Source organism: Sorex araneus, chromosome 6 (assembly GCF_027595985.1).
Source record: "Sorex araneus isolate mSorAra2 chromosome 6, mSorAra2.pri, whole genome shotgun sequence".
NCBI classification, from domain to species: Eukaryota; Metazoa; Chordata; class Mammalia; order Eulipotyphla; family Soricidae; genus Sorex; species Sorex araneus.
Genome location: NC_073307.1, coordinates 134,124,886 through 134,147,753, shown reverse-complemented (window position 1 = coordinate 134,147,753; position 22,868 = coordinate 134,124,886). Strand labels below are relative to the sequence as shown.

Below are 22,868 nucleotides of genomic sequence, written 5' to 3'. Positions count from 1 at the left end.
AGAGTATCCTGCCCACACAGCAGAGCCTGGCAAGCTACCCATGGTGTATTTGATATGCCAAAAACAGTGACAAGTCTCAAAATGGAGATGTTACTGGTGCCCGCTCGAGCAAATTGATGAACAATGGAAGAACAGTGATGATGATAATGATGATGATGATGACGATGATGATGATATTGTTTGAAGATTCTAGCAGGGGAGCACAGCTACTTGCATACCCTCGACCCATGACCCGTCTGTCTCTATTTGGGGAAGGCCGTCTTCTTCCATCGTGCAGCTTTGGGAGGGTTGCACATGGAGCACTGAGGGAGAAAGGGGATACCCGCCTAGCCAGCCAGATCAGCCGAATCAACCCTGGCAATCAGTGGGGTGACATGTCACAGCCAAGTCTCCCCCACTGGAGCTATAGTACAGCAGTAGGGCGTTTGCCTTGCACGCGGCTGACCCAGGTTCGATTCCTCCATCCCTCTCAGAGAGCCCGGCAAGCTACCAAGAGTATCCCACCTGCACAGCAGAGCCTGGCAAGCTATCCTTGGCGTATTCGATATGCCAAAAACAGTAACAACAGGTCTCACAATGAAGATGTTACTGTTAAAAATTTTTTAAATATTTTATTAGTGAATCACCGTGGGGTACAGTTACAGTTTTACAAACTTTTGTGTTTGTGTTTCAGCCATGCAGTGATCGAGTACCCATCCCTTCACCAGTGTCCATTCTCTACCACCAATGATCCCAGTATCCCTCCCACCATCCCCACCCCCTTCCCCAGACCTCACCCCGCCTCTGTAGCAGGGCATTTCCTTTTGTTCTCTTTCCTTTTGGGTGTTGTAGTTTGCACTAGACGCATTGAGGGGCCATTGTGTTCGATCTGTAGTCTACATTCAGTTTGCATCTCCCAACCCGAGCTGGTCCTCCAAATACCCTTTATTTGGTGTTTCCTTCTCTATCTGAGCTGCCTTTTCCCCCCACATTTGAGGCCAGCTTCCAAGTCATGGAGTAAATCTCCTGGTCCTTATCTCTACTATTCTTGGGTGTTAGTCTCCTATTCTGTTACTTTATATTCCATGGATGAGTGCAATCTTTCTGTCTCTGCCTCTCTTTCTGGCTCATTTTGCTTAACATGATATTTTCCATGTTGGTCCACTTATATGCAAATTTCATGACTTCATCTTTTCTAATATCTGCATAGTATTCCATTGTGTAGATGTACCAAAGTTTCTTTAACCAGTCGTCTGTCCTTGGGCACTCAGGTTTTTCCAGAAAACAAAATAAAATTTAACTTGAAATTTTAAATCTTTAGGTTTTAATCTCCTGCTGGATTAGTGAAAGAAAATGCATGATTTTGCTCTTTACATTCTCAATAGCAGAATAATTTTTTGTTTTAAAATATATCCATTGATGAATGGCTGCATGGAATTGTTGATATTTGTTCAGCATTTGTTTGAGTATTCCTCTTAGCTCATCACACTCAGGCAAAGAGCTAAGAGTTAAGAGTTAAATATATTTGTGTGGAACCATAGTTCATAGTGCTAGAATATAGAAACGCCATATTTTTGCATATGTGCAAAAAACAAATCCAAACATTTTTGTTCCCTCGAGGCAAATCTTACAAGTGAGTTTGAATGTAATTTTTGAAATTGCTCTAACCGCTGGGAGATGAGGTTTTGTTCAGTGAAGGTTTAAATCTAAGCATTCTGGTGTAACCATTGAGTATTCCCAAAAGAAGTTCTTGAGTATTTTACTCCCAAATCCTCCAGAATCTGTTGCTTCAACTGCAAATATCTCTGGTTCACCCCACTGCTTGTGAGCTTTTGTGAAGCTTCATATTATTGTGTTGGGTTTTGTTTTATTGCATGGTTGTTCTCTCTGAATTCTTTTTTTTAATTGCTTTTTATTTTGGGACTTACTTGGTGGTGCTCAGGGCTTACTCATGGCACTCTGGGGAAGTAAAGGGGAACCACATGGGATGTTGGGGGATGACCCCAGGTCAGCCTCTTGCAGGGTAAGTGCCCTGCCCGCCCTGCCCGCTGTGCCATCACTCCACTCCCAGAATTCTTTAGAATACAACAACCCCGCCCACCTCCTATTCCTCTTATTTCTTCCTTCTGTTGCTGGAGAGAGCTAGTCAACTGGTAGAAAGAACACCCATAATCTGGATTTGGCAGAATGCTTTGTCTTGCATGGGTTTTGGTGGTGAGGCTGTGAGAGCTTTACCCACAGTACCTGAGGGTCATTCCAGGTGATGCTCCAGTCTGGCAATTCTGGGACACCAGAAGTACTGGAGGCACTCCAGCCCTTTAAGCTGTCTCTTCCAGGTCTTATTATTGTCTTTTAATTTGGGGTCTCAAACCCCAGTGTTTTTTTTTTAATAAACAGGCAGTTACATCTAGAGGCTTGATTAGACTTGAATTCCTTGTTTGGGGTGAGAGTGAGGAGTAGTGTAAGAATCAGCCTCATCACTTGTGATTAAACTTTAAGGAACTCCCTTTTTCTAAAGAAGTGTGTCTGGTGCCCCAACCACCTACCCACCAACCAGCCTCCCCAGCAGCTCTCTAGACAGGAACAGTGGTTCTCCAGGTTTGCAACAGAAGGTATTTTCAACACCACAAGGAATCAGGTGCTGAGGTATTTCCTGGAAAAGCCTGAACATGGAGGCAAGAGAAAGAAGATGGGTTGTTGGATAAATCCCAGCTTCTAGATTCATGTTTTAGGGAAAACATTAGTCTCTAATGTGCTTCGTTTTAATCTGATGAACTCTGCAAAGGTGAAAAGCCAAAGGTAGAGATAGTGTGTTAGGGGACAGGATACTCACCTGGCTATTGATTAGAGGTAGGAGACAGCCGCAAGAGGCTATTACCCATTTTGAATATTCAAGTCAAATAAAAGGAGAGAGAACAAAAGAAAATGCCCTGCCTCAGAGGCAGGGTGGGGTGGTGGGGGATGGATGGGGTGGTGGTGGTGAGAGGTATACTAGGATCACTGGTGGAGGTGAATGGGCACTGGTGGAGGGATGGGTAAACGATCACTGTATGAGTGAAATGCAAAAACAAAAGTTCGTAAGTTTGTAACTGTACATCACAGTGATTCTCTAATAAAAAATTGAAAAAAAAAATTTTCTCCTGGCCTTTCTCTCTTGTCCTCTCCCTCTTCTCTCTGTAATCTTTTTTTTTCTTTTTGGGTCACACCTGGTGATGCACAGGGGTTACTCCTGACTCTGCACTCAGGAATTACCCCTGGCCGTGCTCAGGGGACCAATATGGGATGCTGGGATTTGAACCCAGGTCGGCCGAGTGCAAGGCAAACGCCCTACCCGCTGTGCTATCTCTCCAGCCCCTCTGTAATCTCTTTTATCCCCTCTCTTCTCTTCCCCCATCTCTTTCTTCTTTCTTTCTCTAATCTCCTTTCCTCCCTCTCATTCTTTCCTTTCTCTTCCTGTCCCTCCTCTCCCTCTCTCTAATCTCTCTCATCTCTTACCTTTCCTCTCTTCCTCTCTTTCCCTTTTCTTCTCTTTAATCTCCTCTCTCTCTCTCTCTCACCTCTTTGTTGATAAGCAATTTCAGGGTAGCTCTGGTTTTCCTCATCTGTAGAACCTCAGTTCCTTTTTATTAATCATCTCGTGCCTGTGGAATATCAAATTTAATCATTTCTAAATAAGTTGCTTTTCAAATGCGAAGTTTTTTTAGTCAAACATCAATATACTCTGGAGTTCATGCCCAATTCAATCAGCTTAATCAATGGCTGAACAAATAGCAGTACCCCTACATTAAAAAAAAAACACATCAATATACTTGTTTTTAATCATGAAGAGGGCTAATCATTTTTGTTCTGTTGGAGACTTTTTTCCTTTTTGCATACTTTCTAAGGACTCATATTTTGTATCTTAAAGCTACTGAAGAAAAGCTAACTTTCTCAGGATACATTTCTCTGCATTCACAAGCTATTTAGGAAAAGGTATGGTTCAGCCCACTGCCAGAAGTGAAGTGACGAGGTATATGCTCTGTTGATAACTGCTTCTGCTTAGTTTATTATCCCAGTGAGGAACAAATGTTTGTATAAAATTGTGCTTGGTTTCAGCTGCTTTGTTGTGGCTAAGTGCTCCATTTCCCCCAGGTTGCTTTGTGCTTTTTATACCAACAATAAATATTGTGGCTCAGTGCAGACGATGAAGTGTCTGGAGAGGGGATAGTTTGTGGTTTTTGTTTGAATCAAATTGTTTTTGCTGTGCCAGTGATTGAACCCCATGCATATTGCCACTCATCCACATGCCCAGCCATGAGCTAAAAATTTGAAATATTTCAAATTTTCTCTTACTAACTCCGCACTCTCTTGGCCTACCTGCTTCCTTCACATTTTTAAACCTTTAATATATCTCATTTCATTCATGCCCCTACTACAGAAAGGCTGGAAATCAGGAGTTCTGATGGTAGCAGGGAACCAAGGATAGGTGAATTACCTTTTTGGCGGGGTGGGAGGGCATCGTGGTGGTGCTTGGGGGACCAGGCGTGGTGCCAGGAATGGAACCCAGGTCAGCCACGTACAAGGTAAGTGCCCTACCTGTAGTTCTATTGCACCGACCCATCAAAGGGTAGGTTTATTCCCCTGAATTAATAGTTTAGTTTTGAAGGAAGAAAGTTGGGAGGCTGGAGAGATAGTACAATGGGTAACTTTTGTACTGCCTTGCATACTGCCAACCCCAGTTCAATGCCCCCAACATTGCATCTCGTTCCTCAAGCTCTACCAGGAGTGATCCCTGAGCACAGAGCCCAGAGTAAGCCCTGAGTACTGCCCGGTGTGGTTCCCAAAATAAAGCTGGGCTTATATGGACTCAAAACCCATCTGAGATGGCCACTGTTTGGCTCTCAGCAGACTGGTCATTCTTTTCTTAACCCAAGCCCTGTGCTTTCCCAGTCCAACTGGGAAGAGGACAGACTGGTCATCTCAGAGGACACGAGTCTGAGAGCAGGGAGGTGAAGTCACTTATTAAGGTCATTTGCTAATGACTCCTAAGTCATTAGGAGTGGTGAAACAGATGAACAATGATGAATTTTATATCTGCTCATCACCAAGCTCATAAGATCCATGTGAAAGAATTTTTTGGTGGTCACTTACTGTGTGTATTCTTAGAGGGGAGCATTGAGTGGGGAATGGGCCACCCCAGCAGTTCCTGGGGGTCATGGTCTCTCCTGGCAAATATTCAGTCTGGGTGTGAGGGCATGACAATTTTTGACAGCTTTTTGTTGGGGGTCCCTCGGGTTATGCCTGGTGCCACTCAGAGGGCCATGTGGTGTCAGGCCCAACCTTAAGCTTTTAAGATGCATACTGTAGCCCTTGAGCTATCTCCATGCTCCAGAGGTTAAAATTTTGTTTGGATAAGGTTACTCACTGAAGGGTTAAGACATAGTACAGTGAATAAGACACTTGGATGCAACAGCTGATCCCGTTACCAGTCACTACCAGGAGAGAGCCCTGAGCACAGAGCCATGAATAAGCCTTGAACACTATTCAGTATGGTTCACCCCCACCATAAAAAACCCCCACAAAAATAGTTTTTGTCTAATACTTAACTTTTGCCCTATACATAGCTCACCTCTTTATTTTTCAAACAAATCTGTAAAATAGTTATGAGACTTATATTTAAAACCCTCAGTCTTTGGAAGTTTGCAATCTCAGAGAGGGGTTTCAGTTAGCATTTCTCATCCAGGGCCTTATGGACCCCAATGGACCCCAGGATATTCGGGGGGGGAGGGCACAGGTGAAAGTTGTGTAAGTAGGAGTTCATGGTATAGGAAGGAAAATGGTCAGAAGGGAGCCATGGTTGGAGTTAGGTTGAGAAGCGCTGGTTCATGTGACTCACTCATAATCAGATCAAAGAAATTTGATAGAAGTGGGCCTGAAACACAGGTCATCAGTCTCAGAACCCATGTTTTTTGCAATTGTTTTTTTCAGGTTAATTTAGATATCAAGAATATAGATTTAGTTCTTTCAAATATATCTGTAAGAAACCAAATCCACATGGTTTCTTTGGAGTGGTAGACTAAAGAATGATCCTCCAGGATTACTGGGTGCTAATCCCTAGATGTACCCTTAAGCGGGAAAAAAAATAAAAAGATTTAGCAGATGTGATAAAGGATCTTGAGATGGGGAGATTATGCTGGATTACCTCATGGGTCCTAGCTATAGTTCTTTAAGAAGAAGGCAGCAGGAGGAAGAGCAGTAGATGTGATGAAAGGAGTTGCAGGTAGAAGTGATGTAAAGAACTAGCTTAAAAATGCAGGCAAGTTCAAGAAGCTGAAAAAAGCAAAAGGAAAGAAATTCTCCCCAGTCTCCAGAAACCAAAAATATACCACTAACATGTTACTACAGTGAAATTAGACTTCTTTGGGGAGGAGTTGTGAGGAGATAGTGAATACCTTGTAGCTCTTAGTGGCAGCTACTGGCTCAGTGCTCAGGGTTGCTCCTGGCAGGGCTCCTGGCAGGGTCTGGAGAATGTGTGATGCTGGCTCTCACCCAGGCTTCTGCATGCAAAGCATGTGCTCCACTTCACCGAACTTTCTCCATGGGCCCGATTTTAGATTTCTTAGCTATAGAATCAAAAGAGAATAAACTTGTGTTGTTTCAAATCACTAACTGTGTACCAATTTTTTTATACAATTGAATTGACTGTAGTAAACATGGCCTATAATTTCTGCACTGGAACACAAAGTGGACACAGAGGGACACCCTGATCCCTGTAGATGGTAATGTCTGGATTTTGCGCTAGCAACACTGGCCTTGCCTGCTGCATGAGCATCCTTTCCTGTCTTCAAGGGTTGGGAAGATCCTAAGGCAGATGTCCAAAGAATCTGGCTCATTCCTACCATGTGTGGAGGCACAACAGAATCACAGTGGAATCTTTCACTGTACAACTGGAGTTGCAAATTGGGGGCTCTTGGACCAGAAGCAGGTTTTGTTACATCTGATGGGGCTTTTATAACATTGTAGTTATTTACCAGAATGTAAATTTCAGGTGATATTTTTAAAACACAAAGTTACAAGTTTATGAACTTTTCTGGAAAAATGGAAAGATCTAACAATGCTGAGTTCATATTATTGACCTGTGTGTGTGTGTGTGTGTGTGTGTGTGTGTGCACTGCACGTGCACTCACTCAGTCTATCCATGCTGCTTTCATATTATTGGCTAATGTGTGTGTTTCTGACTGAAAAAGACTACTGTGACCTAAATTCTATAAAGGGATGTACTTTTTGGTGCCCTAATCATAGTGCTCTGTCTACATGAGAATCGAAGCTTGGCCCAAAAATTGCACCCTGGCAGTCAGTGGGCATAATGGATTGTGTTGTATTTGATAAATACAATGGCTTTGAAAATTCGGAATGTCACCTCTTTTTATAAAGCATGTGCCCTTCAATCTTTTCATTTTATTTTTTATTAGTGTTATTTTTTGTTTTTAAAGGTTTTCTGCTTGTAGATGGCCTTCCCTCCCCTTCCCCTAACAGAAGCAATCTTCTGGGAACTTGGAATCCAACCCAATTCTACCCTTCCAGAATGACATGACAGAATGAAGGGGACTGTGAAGAGGAGGATTGGATAGTAAAGAAATTAGATATCAGTTCATATTGTAATTGTTGAGAGACTTGAGGGTGCTCTCCCAGGACGTGTTTCTTGATTTTGCACCTTTGCATCTTACTTTAGTCACTAAGTTGAAAGTGTTAGCAAAACACGTGGATTTTCCTGCACTGGTGGCTTTTTGAGCATTGTATGAAAGATTTATATACAAAACTCGGAAGACTGGGGCTGGAGCGATAGCACAGCGGGTAGGGCGTTTGCCTTGCACGCAGCCAACCCGGGTTCGAATCCCAGCACCCCATATGGTCCCCTGAGCACCGCCAGGGGTAATTCCTGAGTGCAGAGCCAGGAGTAACCCCTGTGCATCGCCAGGTGTGACCCAAAAAGCAAAAAAAAAAAAAAAAAACTCGGAACACTAAAAGTTAGAGCTTATTGTACAGTTAAAGTAGATGGATCCAGGCCCCACCCCCAATACCCAGGCCTCTTTTTTATGCACGTATGACATCATTCATCCTGTTCTGGTGCTGCCCCAACCCGTGTACAGCACCCCAGTCCCATCCTAGTGGTGTCCTCCCTCCAGTATATTATGGCCAGGTCCCATCCCGTGTTACTCTCCATTTGTGTATGTGTTCCTCCGCCTTTCCTGGACTGTCTCCCGAGTTTCCAGACATCTTGTTCTAGCTTTCCTTAGTCTCAGCCATGGCCAAGTGCTTGCGGGCCAGATCCCTGTGCTCTCTACCTGTTGCTTAGTATCTCACTGTATCCCCACAGTCCTGTCATCCTGTCCTGACTTTCCTTGTCTTTTAGTCATGGTCACATGCACATGGGTGAAACTCCTGTGCTCATTACCTCTCCCTGCCTAGACATCTGAATCTGAATTTCCGGGTGTCTGAGTCCTGCCTGTATTCTGCCCCTGTCCAGACCTATAGGACCACCTGTACTCAGCCATCTGTCTGGGTACACGAGCCCTACCTGGTCCTTTAGTCTGCCGGGCATATTTGAAGAGACCATGAATGGAGCTGGAGGCCCCCTTTTATCCCACTCTTAACAACCCTAGTATTGATTTTGATTGGCTGCCTGTTTGATGGGCTTACCTGTTTCATGGGTGAGGTTTAAAATGACAACTAAATTCACCTGGTGCTCCAACTGTCCCCTCCTGGTGTATTAAAAGGCTAGGTAGAGGAACTAATTGGTCTCTGTCCCTGAAATCTTGGGTTACCACAGAGCAGAAGATAGACACAGAGATGGCGTTGGTTCTCTAGACGGTAGATAGGAGGCAGATTTCAGTTTGATTTGTAAAGGCGTTTCTTAACAATTAAAGCTTTTTCTAAACCAAGTAAGTTGCCTTAAAAACTAATCATCTAAAAACAATTTATTCTGTTCAGTAGTTGAAGTTGCATTAGAGGAGCTTTGAATGTGGTCAGAGTAGCAGTCTTGTACCTCACTTGGTCTGTGATTCCATCAAGTTGTTTTTATTTACTGAAGAATCACCTGTATTTCATGCTATGAGTTGAACTTGGTGTTTTGGGCAAACATTGGGAAGAGCATGGGACTACAGCGTTTTTTACAGCATGGAATTCCGCTGGTGTATTTGTCTTATGGAGACACAGAACCAATAGTCAGACCCAACTGTCTTCTTCAGGGACATGGTCAAAAACCTAGTCATCTATCTGGCAAGTATGGTTTTGTTGCTGGTTACCTACTTCTGCTTGTTAAGTTATATCTGGCTGTGAGGATCCTGTTGCTTTCTTGGAGAAATACCAAAATTTTTATTTCCTGAGACTTATTCTCTGATAAATGAACTGAAGAAAGACTATTTCCCACACCCTCCTCCACTTTAAGGAACCCACAAAACCATCTAGAAATGAGCTACCCAGAAAAGAGCAATTCATTCTTCTGCTTTAATGTCAGATATTTTAAATAATTCAGATTTATATTACCCACCTAAAAAATCTCACAGTCCTAGAAAATGTGTAAGTCACATTTAGGCTCCATACAGAAGGCTGAACCAAGTAAATGCAACATCTCTCCACTGACTTGGAGTCTATGCATGTCCTAGCAACACCATTCTTGTCCCATCCTTTTTCCTGCTGCCACATCACCACTGTCATCTCCTCTCACTTCACTGCCTATATATTTAATGTGAAAGAAGGCATATTCTGCAGTTCAGAAAGGCAGATGTAGTCTGAAGTTGACCTTTTCCCCATTTATTTTTTTGCATGTTTGATCTTGGTTCAGCTCTTTGGAACATTTCCCCTCCACCACCAGATAGGTCAAAAATTACTTGAGGGATGTAGAGACAGGTTGTGTAAAATGTTAGGGGAAACAGAACACCCTCCCCCTTCCCAGAAGTGCTATGATTGCTCGTGCAAAGGAGACAGGCAATTCTTTGTAAAAAAAAAAAAAAACTTAGAGCCAGAATGAAACATGAAATACCACAGCTGCTGTGGTCCTAAGATGTGTGGACCTTTTAGTCATCTGGGAAGATTCTCTTTCCTTCCAGGAATTCTCTGCTTTGGGTGAGAGAGAGTTGAGCCAGCCCCAGGCTTTCCCCACACCTTCAGATGAAGGGGGTTAATCAGCCACGCTGCCTGCCTTCCTGTACGTACTCAGGATCCCTGAAATCTCTAGAATAACAGAGGGCAGAACTCAGCTCGACAATCGGTTAATTACACCTAAAGGCTAAAAGATGCTGGTGCCTGAGTTCTATTCCCCAGAGATATTTTTAAAAGCAGCTTTATATATTTCACCATGTATGTGTGTATATACTTTATATCTGTCGTCACACCATGCAGAACATATTTTGAGTATAGTCACAGAAAGTTTTATCACCACTACCACTATTTTAGCACATTCTCTGCAATAACTTTCCTTCTTCTGCAACTTCCCTGACAACGCCAGTCTGTTTCCTGTCCCTATAGATTCTCCTATTCTAGACATTTTGTATAAATGGAATCCATCATTAAGCAGTCTTTTGTGATTGATTTCTTTCACTCAGTGTATGCGCCCAAGGTTTGTCCACATTACTGTGTATCAGTACTTATTCTTTCTTATCACCAAGTTATCTTTCATAACTGGTTTTTAAAAATTCATTCATTAACTGATGGACATGGGTTTATATGAAAACACTGCTGGTGATCAAGATGTACATGTTCTTGTAAGGTTTTGTTTTGGTATGAGCACCATACCAGGTGGTGCTCAGGATTTTCTACTGGCTCTGTGCATAGGGAGCACTCCTTGTGAGGCTCGAGAAACCATATGAGGTGCTCGGACTCGAACCTGGGCGGATCACTTGCAAGGGAAGAAGATAATACCACGGTATTATCTCTCCAGCCCTGGTATACACGATTTTGCCTAACAAATGCTTTAATTTCTCTTAGGAACACACTTAGAAGTGGAGTTTCTGAGTTTTAGGGTAGCATGTAACTAATTTTGGGAGTACTTGCCACATATTTTTCAAAGCAGCTGCACCATTTTGCAGAGTAGTGCTTTATCCATAGACCTTCGCCCTTTCATACTTTCATGTCCTTTCATGATGAGTCAAGACGTGATTATAATGTGTTTCCCAACTGGGTAAGAATCCTCTCTGCCTCATTTGCTGAATTGCTACAGAACACATCACCAGTTTGGTGGTTTTTTGTTTTTTTTTTTTTCTGAAAGAATAGAGTTTTTGAAGACCCAGTTATCCATCTCATTCTAGGTTGTTCTTTTCAGCACTGTACATTCTTTCATTCTCACGAGTAGTTCAAGATTTACCTGAATACTTCTAGTGGCCTAGGTTAAGCCAGTCTAATCCTGGAGATGGAAGAATCTACAGTAATCATCTGTGGTTGGGATTTGCTACCATGAGTTAAGTTGACCTAAAAAAGTGACATATAGGCTCAGTTGAGCAGGACCACTAATACATGACCCCCCACTTCAGAGGATGTGACGTCACCTTTCTGTGTCATTACTTCCTTGATGTTATCTAGTAAAAACTGAGCCATGAGCTGCTGACAAAATCCTGTGCATTTAATGTGAAACTTAAGACATCTGCTCATTTCTAACATTGTCGAAGCTGTCAGCCCCACTGTGTAGATGGTTAACCACTTGCTGGGGACTTCTCTCAGCTTGTGTGACAGAGAATTTGGATCAGATAGGGTTCCTGCCAGAACCTGAGCAAGACAGAAGGCTACATGATGGTGGCATGAGGAGTCTCTCCCGCTTCACACAGTCATGTTTCCCAAGGGCCCTGGTGAAGCTTCCTGAACCTGCTCCATTCTTTGTGTTTGTAGCCACAGCACGGGGTACGAGAATGATAACCACACAACACCCATCCTCTGCGGTGCCCAGTACAGAATACACACCCATGGCGTCTTCAGGGGTATCCAGGTGAGTACTGCCACCCTGTCAGGCTGTGGGCTTTGCTGCCTCCTTCATGTCTCAAAAGACTTGTAGATCTTTGCTAAGGGCCACATGGGCCTGGAAAGTCTGTTCTCCTGGGTTCAAGTTTACTGGGGGAGTAAGAGTGGTTTCTTCTTCTCTATAGACCAGGGTGAAAGGATAAATGCAACCCTATCCTAACTCAGACCAGAGTGTTACATCAAAAATTCAATAGTTTCTTTTTTGTTTCTTTTTTTTTTTCAAAGAAATTCAGTAGTTTCCTCCTTTTCTGCTTCATCTACCTTTTTTCAGGGGGTCTGTAAGGGGTGGGTATGCAGCTCTCTAGTTTGGGCTAATGGGGCATGAAGGAATAACCTGGATCCTTGACTTGATCAGCATTTATAAAGTACTCCAAGGTAGATTCTCATCTCTCTGTACTGAAATTTTGTTGATGACTGTTGCTAATCACACCAATAATAATGGCAACTGATATGGCCAGGCACTGTGGATATCTCAAGTGTTGCGCTAAGGTTATTACTTCCACTTTATGACTGAGAAAACTGAAGCCCACAGTTAGGTGTGTGATTTGTTGGGAACCACATAACCAGGAAAAGGTATGTGGAGACTTAGAATACAAATCTCCTTGGTCTCCAGGACCCCTGTTTTTCTTGGTCTCTAAGACCCCTGTTTTTAGCCACTGTGTTACTCTGCTGCTTAGGTAGTCAGTGAGTTATGACATTTTTTGGGAGATGAGAGGTTCTAAGGAGAATGAAGAAAGTTAACTTAAGAGGTGGACATTGCTGAAAATTCCAGAAGCTCCATGAGAACCTCCAATGCAGAGCCTCTTTCAGGCCCTCGGGATCTAAGAGTTTGCATTGGTGACTTGAGCATTTGGCTAAGTGATTGCAACATGAGTAACCGTTGTGATACTCTCACTGGAATGGCCAGTTCCCTAGAAATAAGTTATCTGTGAGTCAAGCCCCCATGTGATTTGTGAGGCAAGTAACTGGGAGATGTTCTGATTAATGTTTCCAGAAATATCATGTCATAGAGTACTATGTTTCCCCATCTCAAGTCTTTGCCTGGTGAGAACTGAAAGCAGGGTTACTGAAATAGGAACATTTAGTGGAGGTACAAAACAGTTGATTCATTGTGTCCTCCAACAAATAACCATTCGTGTCCTTTAGTGACTGATAACTAAATTTGATATCACATTGACATCTAGGATGGAACAAAGTTTCAAGTTCCTTTTCACCAAACCCATTTTGTTAGGCTCACGGTCACAATTTCTCATAAACTCCAGACCAGAGTAGTATTGTTGTATATCTACTATTTTCTCCTGGAATATGCCCATCAAACACAGCCAGCTGACCATGCTACCATTTGCCTTGAGCCTCTGTGGTCTAATAACAAGGTTGTATACTGCAGTGTTACTTTTCCTTCAAAGAGGAGTTGTTCACAATGGAAGTCATTTCCATTTCAAATGGAAGCTAGAATATGGTGTGGAATGTGGGAATGGTTCAGAAAGCAGGAGAAAAGTTAAGTCCGAAGTGGTTCCAGATGAGAATTCAGTGGCCCTTGGGTGCTTGCACTGCTTCTGTCTATGAGTCATTGATCCCCAAGCAGGAACGGTTGTTTGCCTCACTGTTTTTGTCTTATTACTTCTGGTGAAGGACTGACCATACACACATTAATTTCCACAAGATAAAGGGGTTAATGGGCATGTGAAGTGCATAGAAGGTTGAAGCGTTGTTTGCTGGTGTCACTGGGAAAAGGTGGCACTGGCTATACCATGGGTTTCTGGTGGTCTTAGCATCCCTTCACAGAGAATCCCCAATTTCAGGGACTCAATTCTTTTCCCGAGTAGGATTTCCTGCCGCCACTTGCAGATTGGACTCAAAGTCTGGTGGCCATGTTTCCAGATGGGAAGAAGAGAATAGAATTCTACTTCCTGCTTGAATTTCCTTACTTTCCTGCCTCTGGTGGAAAAGCTAAGAGATGGAATGGATAAGAAGCTCTTTTAGTTTTTTTTTCCACAGATGCTCTGGATAAGCAACTCCAGAGAAACTTTATTTTTAGTACTGGTTCTGGTTGAACTGTAGTAATGTTGTGAGAGCCCTGCATTGTACATCCTGCTCTATGCTCATTAGTATGTCTATTTGTCTATTGTAAACGTCTGCCTTCTTTTTTAGGGTGTAGACTCCAACGCTTGCTTTCTCTCAGGACTGACACAATTGCTCAAGTGTGGTGTCAAACCTCCATTTCTCTTCCAATCTATCTACAGGACGTTCGACGTGTCCCTGGAGTAACCCCAACTCTTGTTCGGTCAGCTTCTGAGACCAGCGAGAAACGCCCCTTTATGTGTGCTTACCCAGGCTGCAATAAGAGATATTTCAAGCTGTCCCATTTACAGATGCATAGCCGGAAGCACACTGGTAAGCGTGTCTGTCCCTCCTGGGTCCTGGCAGCCATGGAGCAGGGAAGGTTTAGTGGTGTCTGTTCCCTACTATCATGCCACCAAATGAGGTGATTTATGAGATGTAACTTAGACCCTGCATTGAGAAATCTGGCCAAGGTGACAGAAGAAAGCTGCAGGAATATTCCATGTTCTGATTGTCTTCAGAAGGGGCAGAGGAGACTGATAGGAAAAGAATTCCACAGAATCTAGAATCATATGTGAATCTGGATTCCAGCACCAAGTGATGAGACATTGAGCAAGTTCCTTACTTTTTTTCTAAACTTCATTTGCTTCACATGGTAAATCGAGATGAAATGCCTACCTTATATATCATTGTTAAAACTGTATTGGATCTTAAAATAAAATAGAATGGGAGCAGAAGCAATAGTACAGCAGTGGGGCGTTTGCCTTGATGTAGCCGACCCTAGTTCAGTCCCCAGCATCCCATATGGTCTCCCAAACACTGCCAGGAATAATTCCTGAGTGCAGATCGATGATACTGTTAAAACAGTTTTCCTGCATGTTAGATGTTCTGCTGCTGATAAAGATAATCAGTCTCATCTGGTTATTAGGCATCTAAAATGTGAAAAGTCATTTCACTAGATGGTCCTGGGGTTGGGTCTCCCATACAGGGAAACAGTCTTTCCTGAAAGGGAGCTGGTGTCTTTTCTGCAACAGAGCAGCTTCATTATTAGGATTATTTTGTCGTTACTACTGACTTGACCTCTTAAGACCATTAGATTTTGCTAGGTTATTGCATTTAGAAATGTATTTTGACATAAATCAGAGTATACTCACAGTAGGACTCATGCTTTGAGGCTGAAGATGAGAGAACTAGTGATCAAGCTATATTTTTAAATATGTCTCCAAGGGAACTCACTTGAAAAATAAATTTATAAGGGGAAATTTATGCTAGGAATAATGCAAGGAAGAATATCAAAGGCAATATGGTTGTGTATCTTTTTAATGGGAAAGGGGCACTTAGGAATGTAGTGAGGACTCAGTGTTCATGTGGAGGAAAGGCAATGGATGAGATAGCCAAGACATCAGATCTACAGGAGCCTTCTAGAAGTTCTTCTAAGTGCAAAACAACTGCAGGCTAAGATTTAACAATTCCGTGACTCCATTCTTGAAATAACGTAATTTTGTTTATAATACTAATACAGATGATTATATGAGTACTTTTACAGTTGGATATTTGCTAAGTGCCAGATATTCTCTTACATGCATTATTTTGTGGAATACTCAAATATGAAACAAAAATCACAGGGCTGGAGTGATAGCACAGTGGGTAGGGCGTTTGCTTTGCAAGCAGTCAATCCGGGCTCAATTCCCAGCATCCCATATGCTCCCCTGAGCACCACCAGGGGTAATTCCTCAGTGCAGAGCCAGGGGTAACTCTTGAGCATCGCCGGGTGTGACTCCCAAAAAAATTGTTTAAAAAATCAGCTGGATAGGTTAAAATGGAAAGTGAATTCATACTTTAACTCCCCACCACAATCTATCTTCTCCAAGAATTTCTGGTCTGTTTTTGTGCTAACATATGCACAGATTGAAAAAATGACTAGTGTACAAGTTATGTATTATATTCATCCACTAAACTGTTAATGAAGGTAAAAAGTTCCAGAGGATATAGATTTGAGCCAAGGTCATCCAAAAAGGATTTTTATGAAGAGGAAAGATTTGTCTTAGCGATCACAGAGTTGGTAAGGTTGGGTAGAAAAAAGAAAGGCAGGGTAGAAATATAATGGCTGGGGAAAGAACTTAAGCGGAGTAAGACATTGGATTAGATGGAAACATAGAGTTCAGTGCAGGCTCCTGCATGAAGGATCATCCAGACAATAGAGCAAGGCATGCCTGCATGCTATCCACCACATTTAAGATTCTACCATGCATTCTGTAGCGGGAGGAGGAAAGTCTTTCCATCTGAACCTGAAGTTCCCAAGAAGGCATCATAGAGGAAGTGTCATTTGGAGGTTGTATGGTAGACCTTTTTTAACTGGTAGGAATATAAAGATGGGCGCTAAGAGCATTTGATGGTAGCAGAGTGTAAGGCAGATTTGGGGAACACTGAGCTCTGGGAGAGCAGATTAACTCGGGAAATGGAGGATGGAAATAGAGTCTGGAGAAGTGACTAGGGACTTCTTTGCAGCAGAAAAACCTCCAGGAAGGCTAGCACTTTGTCCCAGACAGTCGTGACTCAGAATTCTCATAAGAAGGAAGGAAGACCTGAGGCTGCTTGATGCACTCCTTGAGTTCAGTTCCAGTGTTTGGCTGAAAGCCTCCACTGGAGAACAGGGGTGGGACTTGTCCCTTCCGAGACAGGCAGTTGTTTAATCAACCCTGACTTGACTTTGCTTAGATAAGAAGGGTGCTGAGGAACTTTCTAAACATTTTGGCTTCTGGTTCAACGTGAAGGTCTCATCATCATGGAGATGTTTATGCTGCAATGAGAAGTCAGTAGCAAAGAACACCAAATCTTTAGGCCATAAAACATGAAACACTTATCTCATTCGGGCTTTCTGCAAGGCACATCCAGAATTCTGCCTTCGATTCAGTCTAAAATCTTTTTGGTTTATTGTTCATAGAAATATTCTCTGCCAAGTTTTGGTGTGCGTGTGTGTGTGTGCTAGGCACTATGCTGATTCCTTTACATGAATGGTTAATCTGCTCATAAATCCTTGGTGTTGTTAGATTGTTGGCCCCAATTCATGAGAAGGAAAGGGCAGTGTTTCAAGGGATAGAGCTGAATGTAGTCCTAATTTCAGACCCTAGCACTTAAGGTTCCCATTCCTAATTCCTGCTGTGAATTTAGGACTAGCCCTCTCAACCTACCTTACTCTATATCCACTGTCCATGAACTTTGTGTATAGGGGGGCTGGTCCTCACACTGCCATGGCCAGTACCCCCGCCTCGATAAACTCCACCCAAGTGCCCTGGGCATTTGGGGAACCCTTCAGTTCCAGTAGAAGAGACTCCCACTAAGAGAAGCCCACTTCCGGGACCATTTTTCAAATGGAATCTGTCTTCCCCAAGGTGAGAAACCATACCAGTGTGACTTCAAGGACTGTGAACGAAGGTTTTCTCGTTCAGACCAGCTCAAAAGACACCAAAGGAGACATACAGGTTTGTAGGTTCACTTCTCCTTACTGCAAGTATGTCCCTGGGACACAGTGGATTTTGTTATTGAACATGGATTCAGCCATTTGGATCCCTTGCCTCTAATCTCTGGAAATTGTTGTTCTCATTTAAAAAAGGGAATGGGCAGGCAGGGAGAGGGCTCAACTGGGAGAGCACTTTATTTACATGTGCAAAACCCTAAATTCAATCCCTCATCTCTCATCCAGCATCTCTGGGTGTGTCCCTGGATTCTCCCACCATGAAACTATCAGGTCCACTCAGCCCACAACCAGAAAATACAGAGAAGGGGGAAAAGGGAACATCTTACATTTTCTTCCCTGCAAATAATTAGATCCCACTGGCAGTTTGCTGAGAACTGATGCTGAGGTGATGCTGATCCTTGGGAGGAACATAGTGGTGAGGGCAAGTCCAATTTGTAGCATGCAATTCACTGTTTTGGTCTCAGATCCCACTGATAACTCACTGAGAATCTGGTGATTGTGGTTAATGACAATAGGAGGCCTTCAAGGGTGCAGAACTGGCTGTGCAGAATCAGGTGGTTTTTCTGGGCTTAGGAACTTGGGGAGAACTTAAGGGAGAGGCAGGCATGACTGGAAATGCTTGGTTCCTCAGAACCAAGCCTGTGATACCCCCCACATTGTTAGGGCCGTGGCTAGACCTTCTCTGTCCATTTAGGTGTGAAACCATTCCAGTGTAAAACTTGTCAGCGAAAGTTCTCCCGGTCCGATCACCTGAAGACCCACACCAGGACTCATACAGGTAAAACAAGTGCGTAAACTTTTCTTCACATTTATTTTTCATTATTTTTTAAAAAATTATACTGTTGAATTAAGTAGCTTGCTATGGGAGAGGGGGGAAGGACGTATAAACCCGCTAACTCAGAGGACAGAAAGGACAGTGTGGGGCAAGTTTAAGTGACAGCGTAGTTCAGAAGGGGCTGGGCTGGGCAGGCAAAGAGAATGGTGAGAACTCTTCATGAGAGTGGTAAAGGGAGAGATGCACCAGGTCCCTTACTGTATCCAGTTTATTGTGTCATATTTCTGTCGCCCATATGGCTAGGATTAATGACCTTACAGAACAGCAGCAACAGTTCCAGAGACATTGCTTTTTGGAGAGTCCACGTTCCTAGCATAGGTCCGTGCTGAGAACTGCACTCTGCACTGCTCAATGTGATAGCCCAGGAGCTGTCCTGTTTCTGCTCCACTTATCACAGCTTGTAGATAATAGTTCTTCCTCCCAGCAAAGCAGGAAAACATATACACCACTGCCAAAGGAACAGACTTCTCCACAAGGCTGGTTGATTCACGATGAAAGTAGCACCACCTTGGTTAGGGTGGATTTCCCCTCACCCCTTAGCTTTGTAAGGAGAGCCAAGACTTAGTGTGCTCTCATTTTAGCCTTTCAACATTCTTACAAGAAAAGTAAGGTATGGGCCAGAGAGATAGTACAGGGGTTAAGATACTTGGTGTGTGGTTATCCCAGTTTAATTCCTGGCATCACATATGGTCCCGAGTACACCTACCAAGGTTAAGGTGTGAGTACAGTCCAGTGTTGCCCAATTCCACCCCCCAAGAAAACAGCAATAATAGCAAAAGAGCAGGGTAGATATGTTGTACCCCTTTTATAAATAGACTGAGGCACACAGGAGTGAAATATTTTGTCTGAAATCTCAGATCCAGATGACTCAGATCATGTTTCCATTAAAGAAAGCCAGTTAAGAGTTGACTGTGGTAAGAGCTGGAAGCCGTAGCACAGCTCTGGAGTTAGCGCTAGAATTGAGTCTGACCAGATCTCCCCTCACTAGTGGCCAGCCTCCTCTGAAGCAGGGGTATGATAATGCTTCTCTTCCCTGACTCTCTCAAGAGAATGTGTGTATATACAAAATGTCCAGTGCAAGACTTAACTCAGAGTAGCCATTTATTATACCAGCTGTCTTCTCTATGAAGAAGGATGCGTGGTAGGAGTTTTGTAGACATCTTTGGATTGAGAAGCCTCTCTCTTTGCACACACTTGTTAATAAACTCAGATTTGAGACTCAGTGGTAGAGTGTGTGCTTTGCATGTATGAGACCCTGGGTTCGATCCCTAGCACCAGAACCAAAACAACACATACACACACATATCTAAAAACAATGACTCAGCTACTGCCTTATGTATCACAGAGGTTATGATTTAAGTAACATTTAGAAGCAAATATTGTGCAGACTCTCATGTTTGATTTTTTTTCTAAAATGCCCAACTCTGAGAAAACCTAGGAGACTTAATAACAGTTAGCTCCACTACCATCACCATCCATTATTAATAGTAATACCACCCCAGGTGATGATCCTAATTTCTTGCCACCCATTTAAGTGCGACTCCCAATTTAGACAGCAAAGGGGAGACATTCCCACAGTTCACAACAGTCTTAGCAGTAGACGCAAAGGCTCCCCCAACCTACTTAAATGAGTTACCCTGACATGCCCACTAACTTAGTCTCATTAATTTAGACTCTTAATGATTCCCACCCTGAGGGCTGCAGGATCATTAGCTGAGGGAAAAAAGGAGAGAAGAAAGTTGGCATGGGTGCTGGGGAGGAGTTAACTCGGGACCTTTAGTAGTAGAACTTGAGCCCAAACTCCCCACTGCAGTGTCTCTGATTGGTAATTGTGTCGACAGGTGAAAAACCCTTCAGCTGCCGGTGGCCCAGTTGTCAGAAAAAGTTCGCCCGGTCCGACGAGTTGGTTCGCCACCACAACATGCACCAGAGGAACATGACCAAACTGCAGCTGGCGCTGTGAGAAGCTGCGGGCCAGCCCTGTGGCCGGAGGATGTGGAAGAGCAGCGTTCACAGGGGACTTCAAATCCTTCCTTTCTCACCTTCCCAAGAAGCGAACAGCAGTGCCTCTTCTCTTTATCCAGCTTCAGAGACCACACTGGCCTGTGCTACTGGATCCCACCAGCTCTGTCTGGGGCAGTGGGACTCGGCCCGCTCTTAGTCAATTCATAGGCCCTGGAAAAGTGGCTGGTAATATCCGGTTAGTTAAAACATTACAACAACAACAATAACAAATCACCATTTGGTCTGTATTTTCCACTGTAAGAAGAGCTATTGTTGAGACTGTTCCCCCACTCACGCCTCCCCCGTTTACCCTCATTTTCACTAGGAATGGAGTCGTCGTACCATTTTCCATCATAGAATATTTATAGGCCAGGGCATGTGTATGTGTCTCCTAATGTAAACTTGTCATGGTTTCCATTTACTAACAGCAAGAGCAAGAAATAAATCAGAGAGGAAGGCCGTGGGGTGAGCCAGCTGACATTGCCGAGGTTAGGCTGGCTGCTGACCTGCAGGCAGGATGCAGGGCTACCAGGCCACTGAAACACTCCTGCCTTCAGGCAGCCGGGAAGAACATCTCAGAGCTAACCAGTACCTTTGTACTGAAGTGTAAATGGGTCTTAGCCGTCCAGTTCATGCCATGGTAAGCTGAGCACAGCGCTCTTAAGAAATCGTGTTTGAAGATCTAAGAAGTTGTATTTGTATTTAGGTTGAACTTTTGTTGAGTTGTGATCCTCTTTATCTTCAGAGATGTACATAGCTCCTCACACAAAGAAAGTGGAGTTCATTTTTACCATCTGGGGCATCCCTAGGTGTACAGAACCACTTATGTGGCTTCAGGTTGTAAAAATTAAAGTGACTCTTAAAAAAAAATAGGGACTGGTTCAGGACCTCCACTGTTAAGATTATTAAATAACTTAAAAAAAAACTTTGGGTCTGCAAATCTATGTGGAAAAAAAAAGATTAGTGTGAGGAAATCCATTGTTTAAAGGTGGTTGGGTGTGTATGTGCTTTTTTTTTAAAGGGGGAGTTTTTATTATTTACTGTTGCCTGAAATTGTTATGTAAATATATATCTGGTAATGATTTTCTCCTTGACAACTAAAATTAGGAAATGTATAAAAGTTAGAGGCATCACTCTTTTGGTGTTGATCTTACAACGTACTGATGATAGCACTAAAATGTAACCTGCATTTTTCACTTTGCTCTCAATTAAAGTCAATTCAAAAGGAAAGTGACAAGATTCTGTCAGCTGTGTTGTGTTCAGATCTGACAGCCAGTTGAACTTCTGTTATGCAGGTAAGAATGTATCATGGATGTTCAGGACTACTAGTTAAAGGTTTCCAGGTCCTGATTGCTTTGTGAACCCTCAGGAGACAATGATTCATCCCTGAAGCCATCATCGAGCCCAGCCTTCATCTCCTACAGTAAAATAGTTGTACTTCTGCTGTGGTTGGAAGAGGGCACTGTGAATGGCATGGTGGGGATTGTACCTTGGGATTTATTTTTTATTTACCTATTTATGTTTTCATTTTTTTAATTGAGTCACTATGATATACACAGTTAAAAAGTTGTTCATGATCAGGTTTCTGTCATACAATGATCCAACACCCGTCTCTCCACCAATGTACATTTCCCATCACCAATGACCCCTTTCTCTCTCTCTCTCTTCCTCTCACTTTCACTCTCTGTCTCTCCCCTCCTTACCTCCCCTTTCTGGGCACCATGGTCTACAACACAGATACTGCGAGATTATCATGTTTGTTCCTTTACATACTTGAGGCACGCAGTTCCCATCCAGAGCGATCATTTCCAACTATCTTTGTCATAATGGTCCATTCTTTATCTGGGATTTATTTTAACCAGTACTCATTGCATCACTTTTTTAAATGTTCACCCATTCATACTGGGAGGAGGCTAGAAGCTGAACTCCTAGTGCCATTGAATGGAAAACTGTAGTTACTATACATCAGCTCAGCCGATTGCAAAGTGCTTAGCCAGCAGGACAGCTGACTGTTAAAGCCAAGTTCTACATTATCTATAAACTATAAACTCTGATTCTGGTGGGTGGCTTTTCAGTTGTATAGGAGATTAATCTGGTGCTGCCTCTCGCAGCTCCATTATCTTAGAGCCTGTATGCGCTCCAGGTTTCATGTCTTCATGTGAAAGGTATCCCAAGCAGGCGGCAGCCACGGTTCTCCGTGCATTGAAGTTTGGGCCGCCCTCAAGTCAGATCCTGAGGCTCCTAAGTTTGCATCTGGCTCTTGCATCACTGTTAATTATAGTGAGTGTGGTGACTCATTTGTATCAGCCGTTTTTATCTTTTCCTGCCAGAAGACAGCTTTTCTCTGGAGAAGCTCAGGACAAGCATGGCAAACGTCAGGGAGTCAGAGCGAGCCAGGTTTCACAATAAATGCAGAGCCACATTGTTTTAACCACTCGAGGAAGACAACGGTTTCCCCCCCACCCACATCTGCTTAGCTTTGCAGCCAGGGGCTTTGGAAAGCCAACCCACCTGAATTTAGAT

The 22,868-nt window shown here is 43.2% G+C and overlaps 1 protein-coding gene across 2 annotated transcripts in view; it reads left to right on the top strand.

Annotated features, from left to right (window-relative positions):
* The window catches only part of WT1 (WT1 transcription factor), a 48,460-nt gene extending 28,156 nt beyond the window's left edge, over nucleotides 1-20,304 (top strand). Inside the window, exons 5-9 of one of the 2 annotated variants that reach the window (XM_004607880.2) lie at nucleotides 11,839-11,935; nucleotides 14,211-14,361; nucleotides 17,421-17,510; nucleotides 18,201-18,293; nucleotides 20,183-20,304. In XM_004607880.2, coding sequence (XP_004607937.2) covers nucleotides 11,839-11,935; nucleotides 14,211-14,361; nucleotides 17,421-17,510; nucleotides 18,201-18,293; nucleotides 20,183-20,304 — 553 coding nt within the window. The remainder of the gene's footprint in view (nucleotides 1-11,838; nucleotides 11,936-14,210; nucleotides 14,362-17,420; nucleotides 17,511-18,200; nucleotides 18,294-20,182) is intronic. The other variant, XM_004607879.2, reaches the window with a different exon arrangement.
* Nucleotides 20,305-22,868: the final 2,564 nt, after the last annotated feature.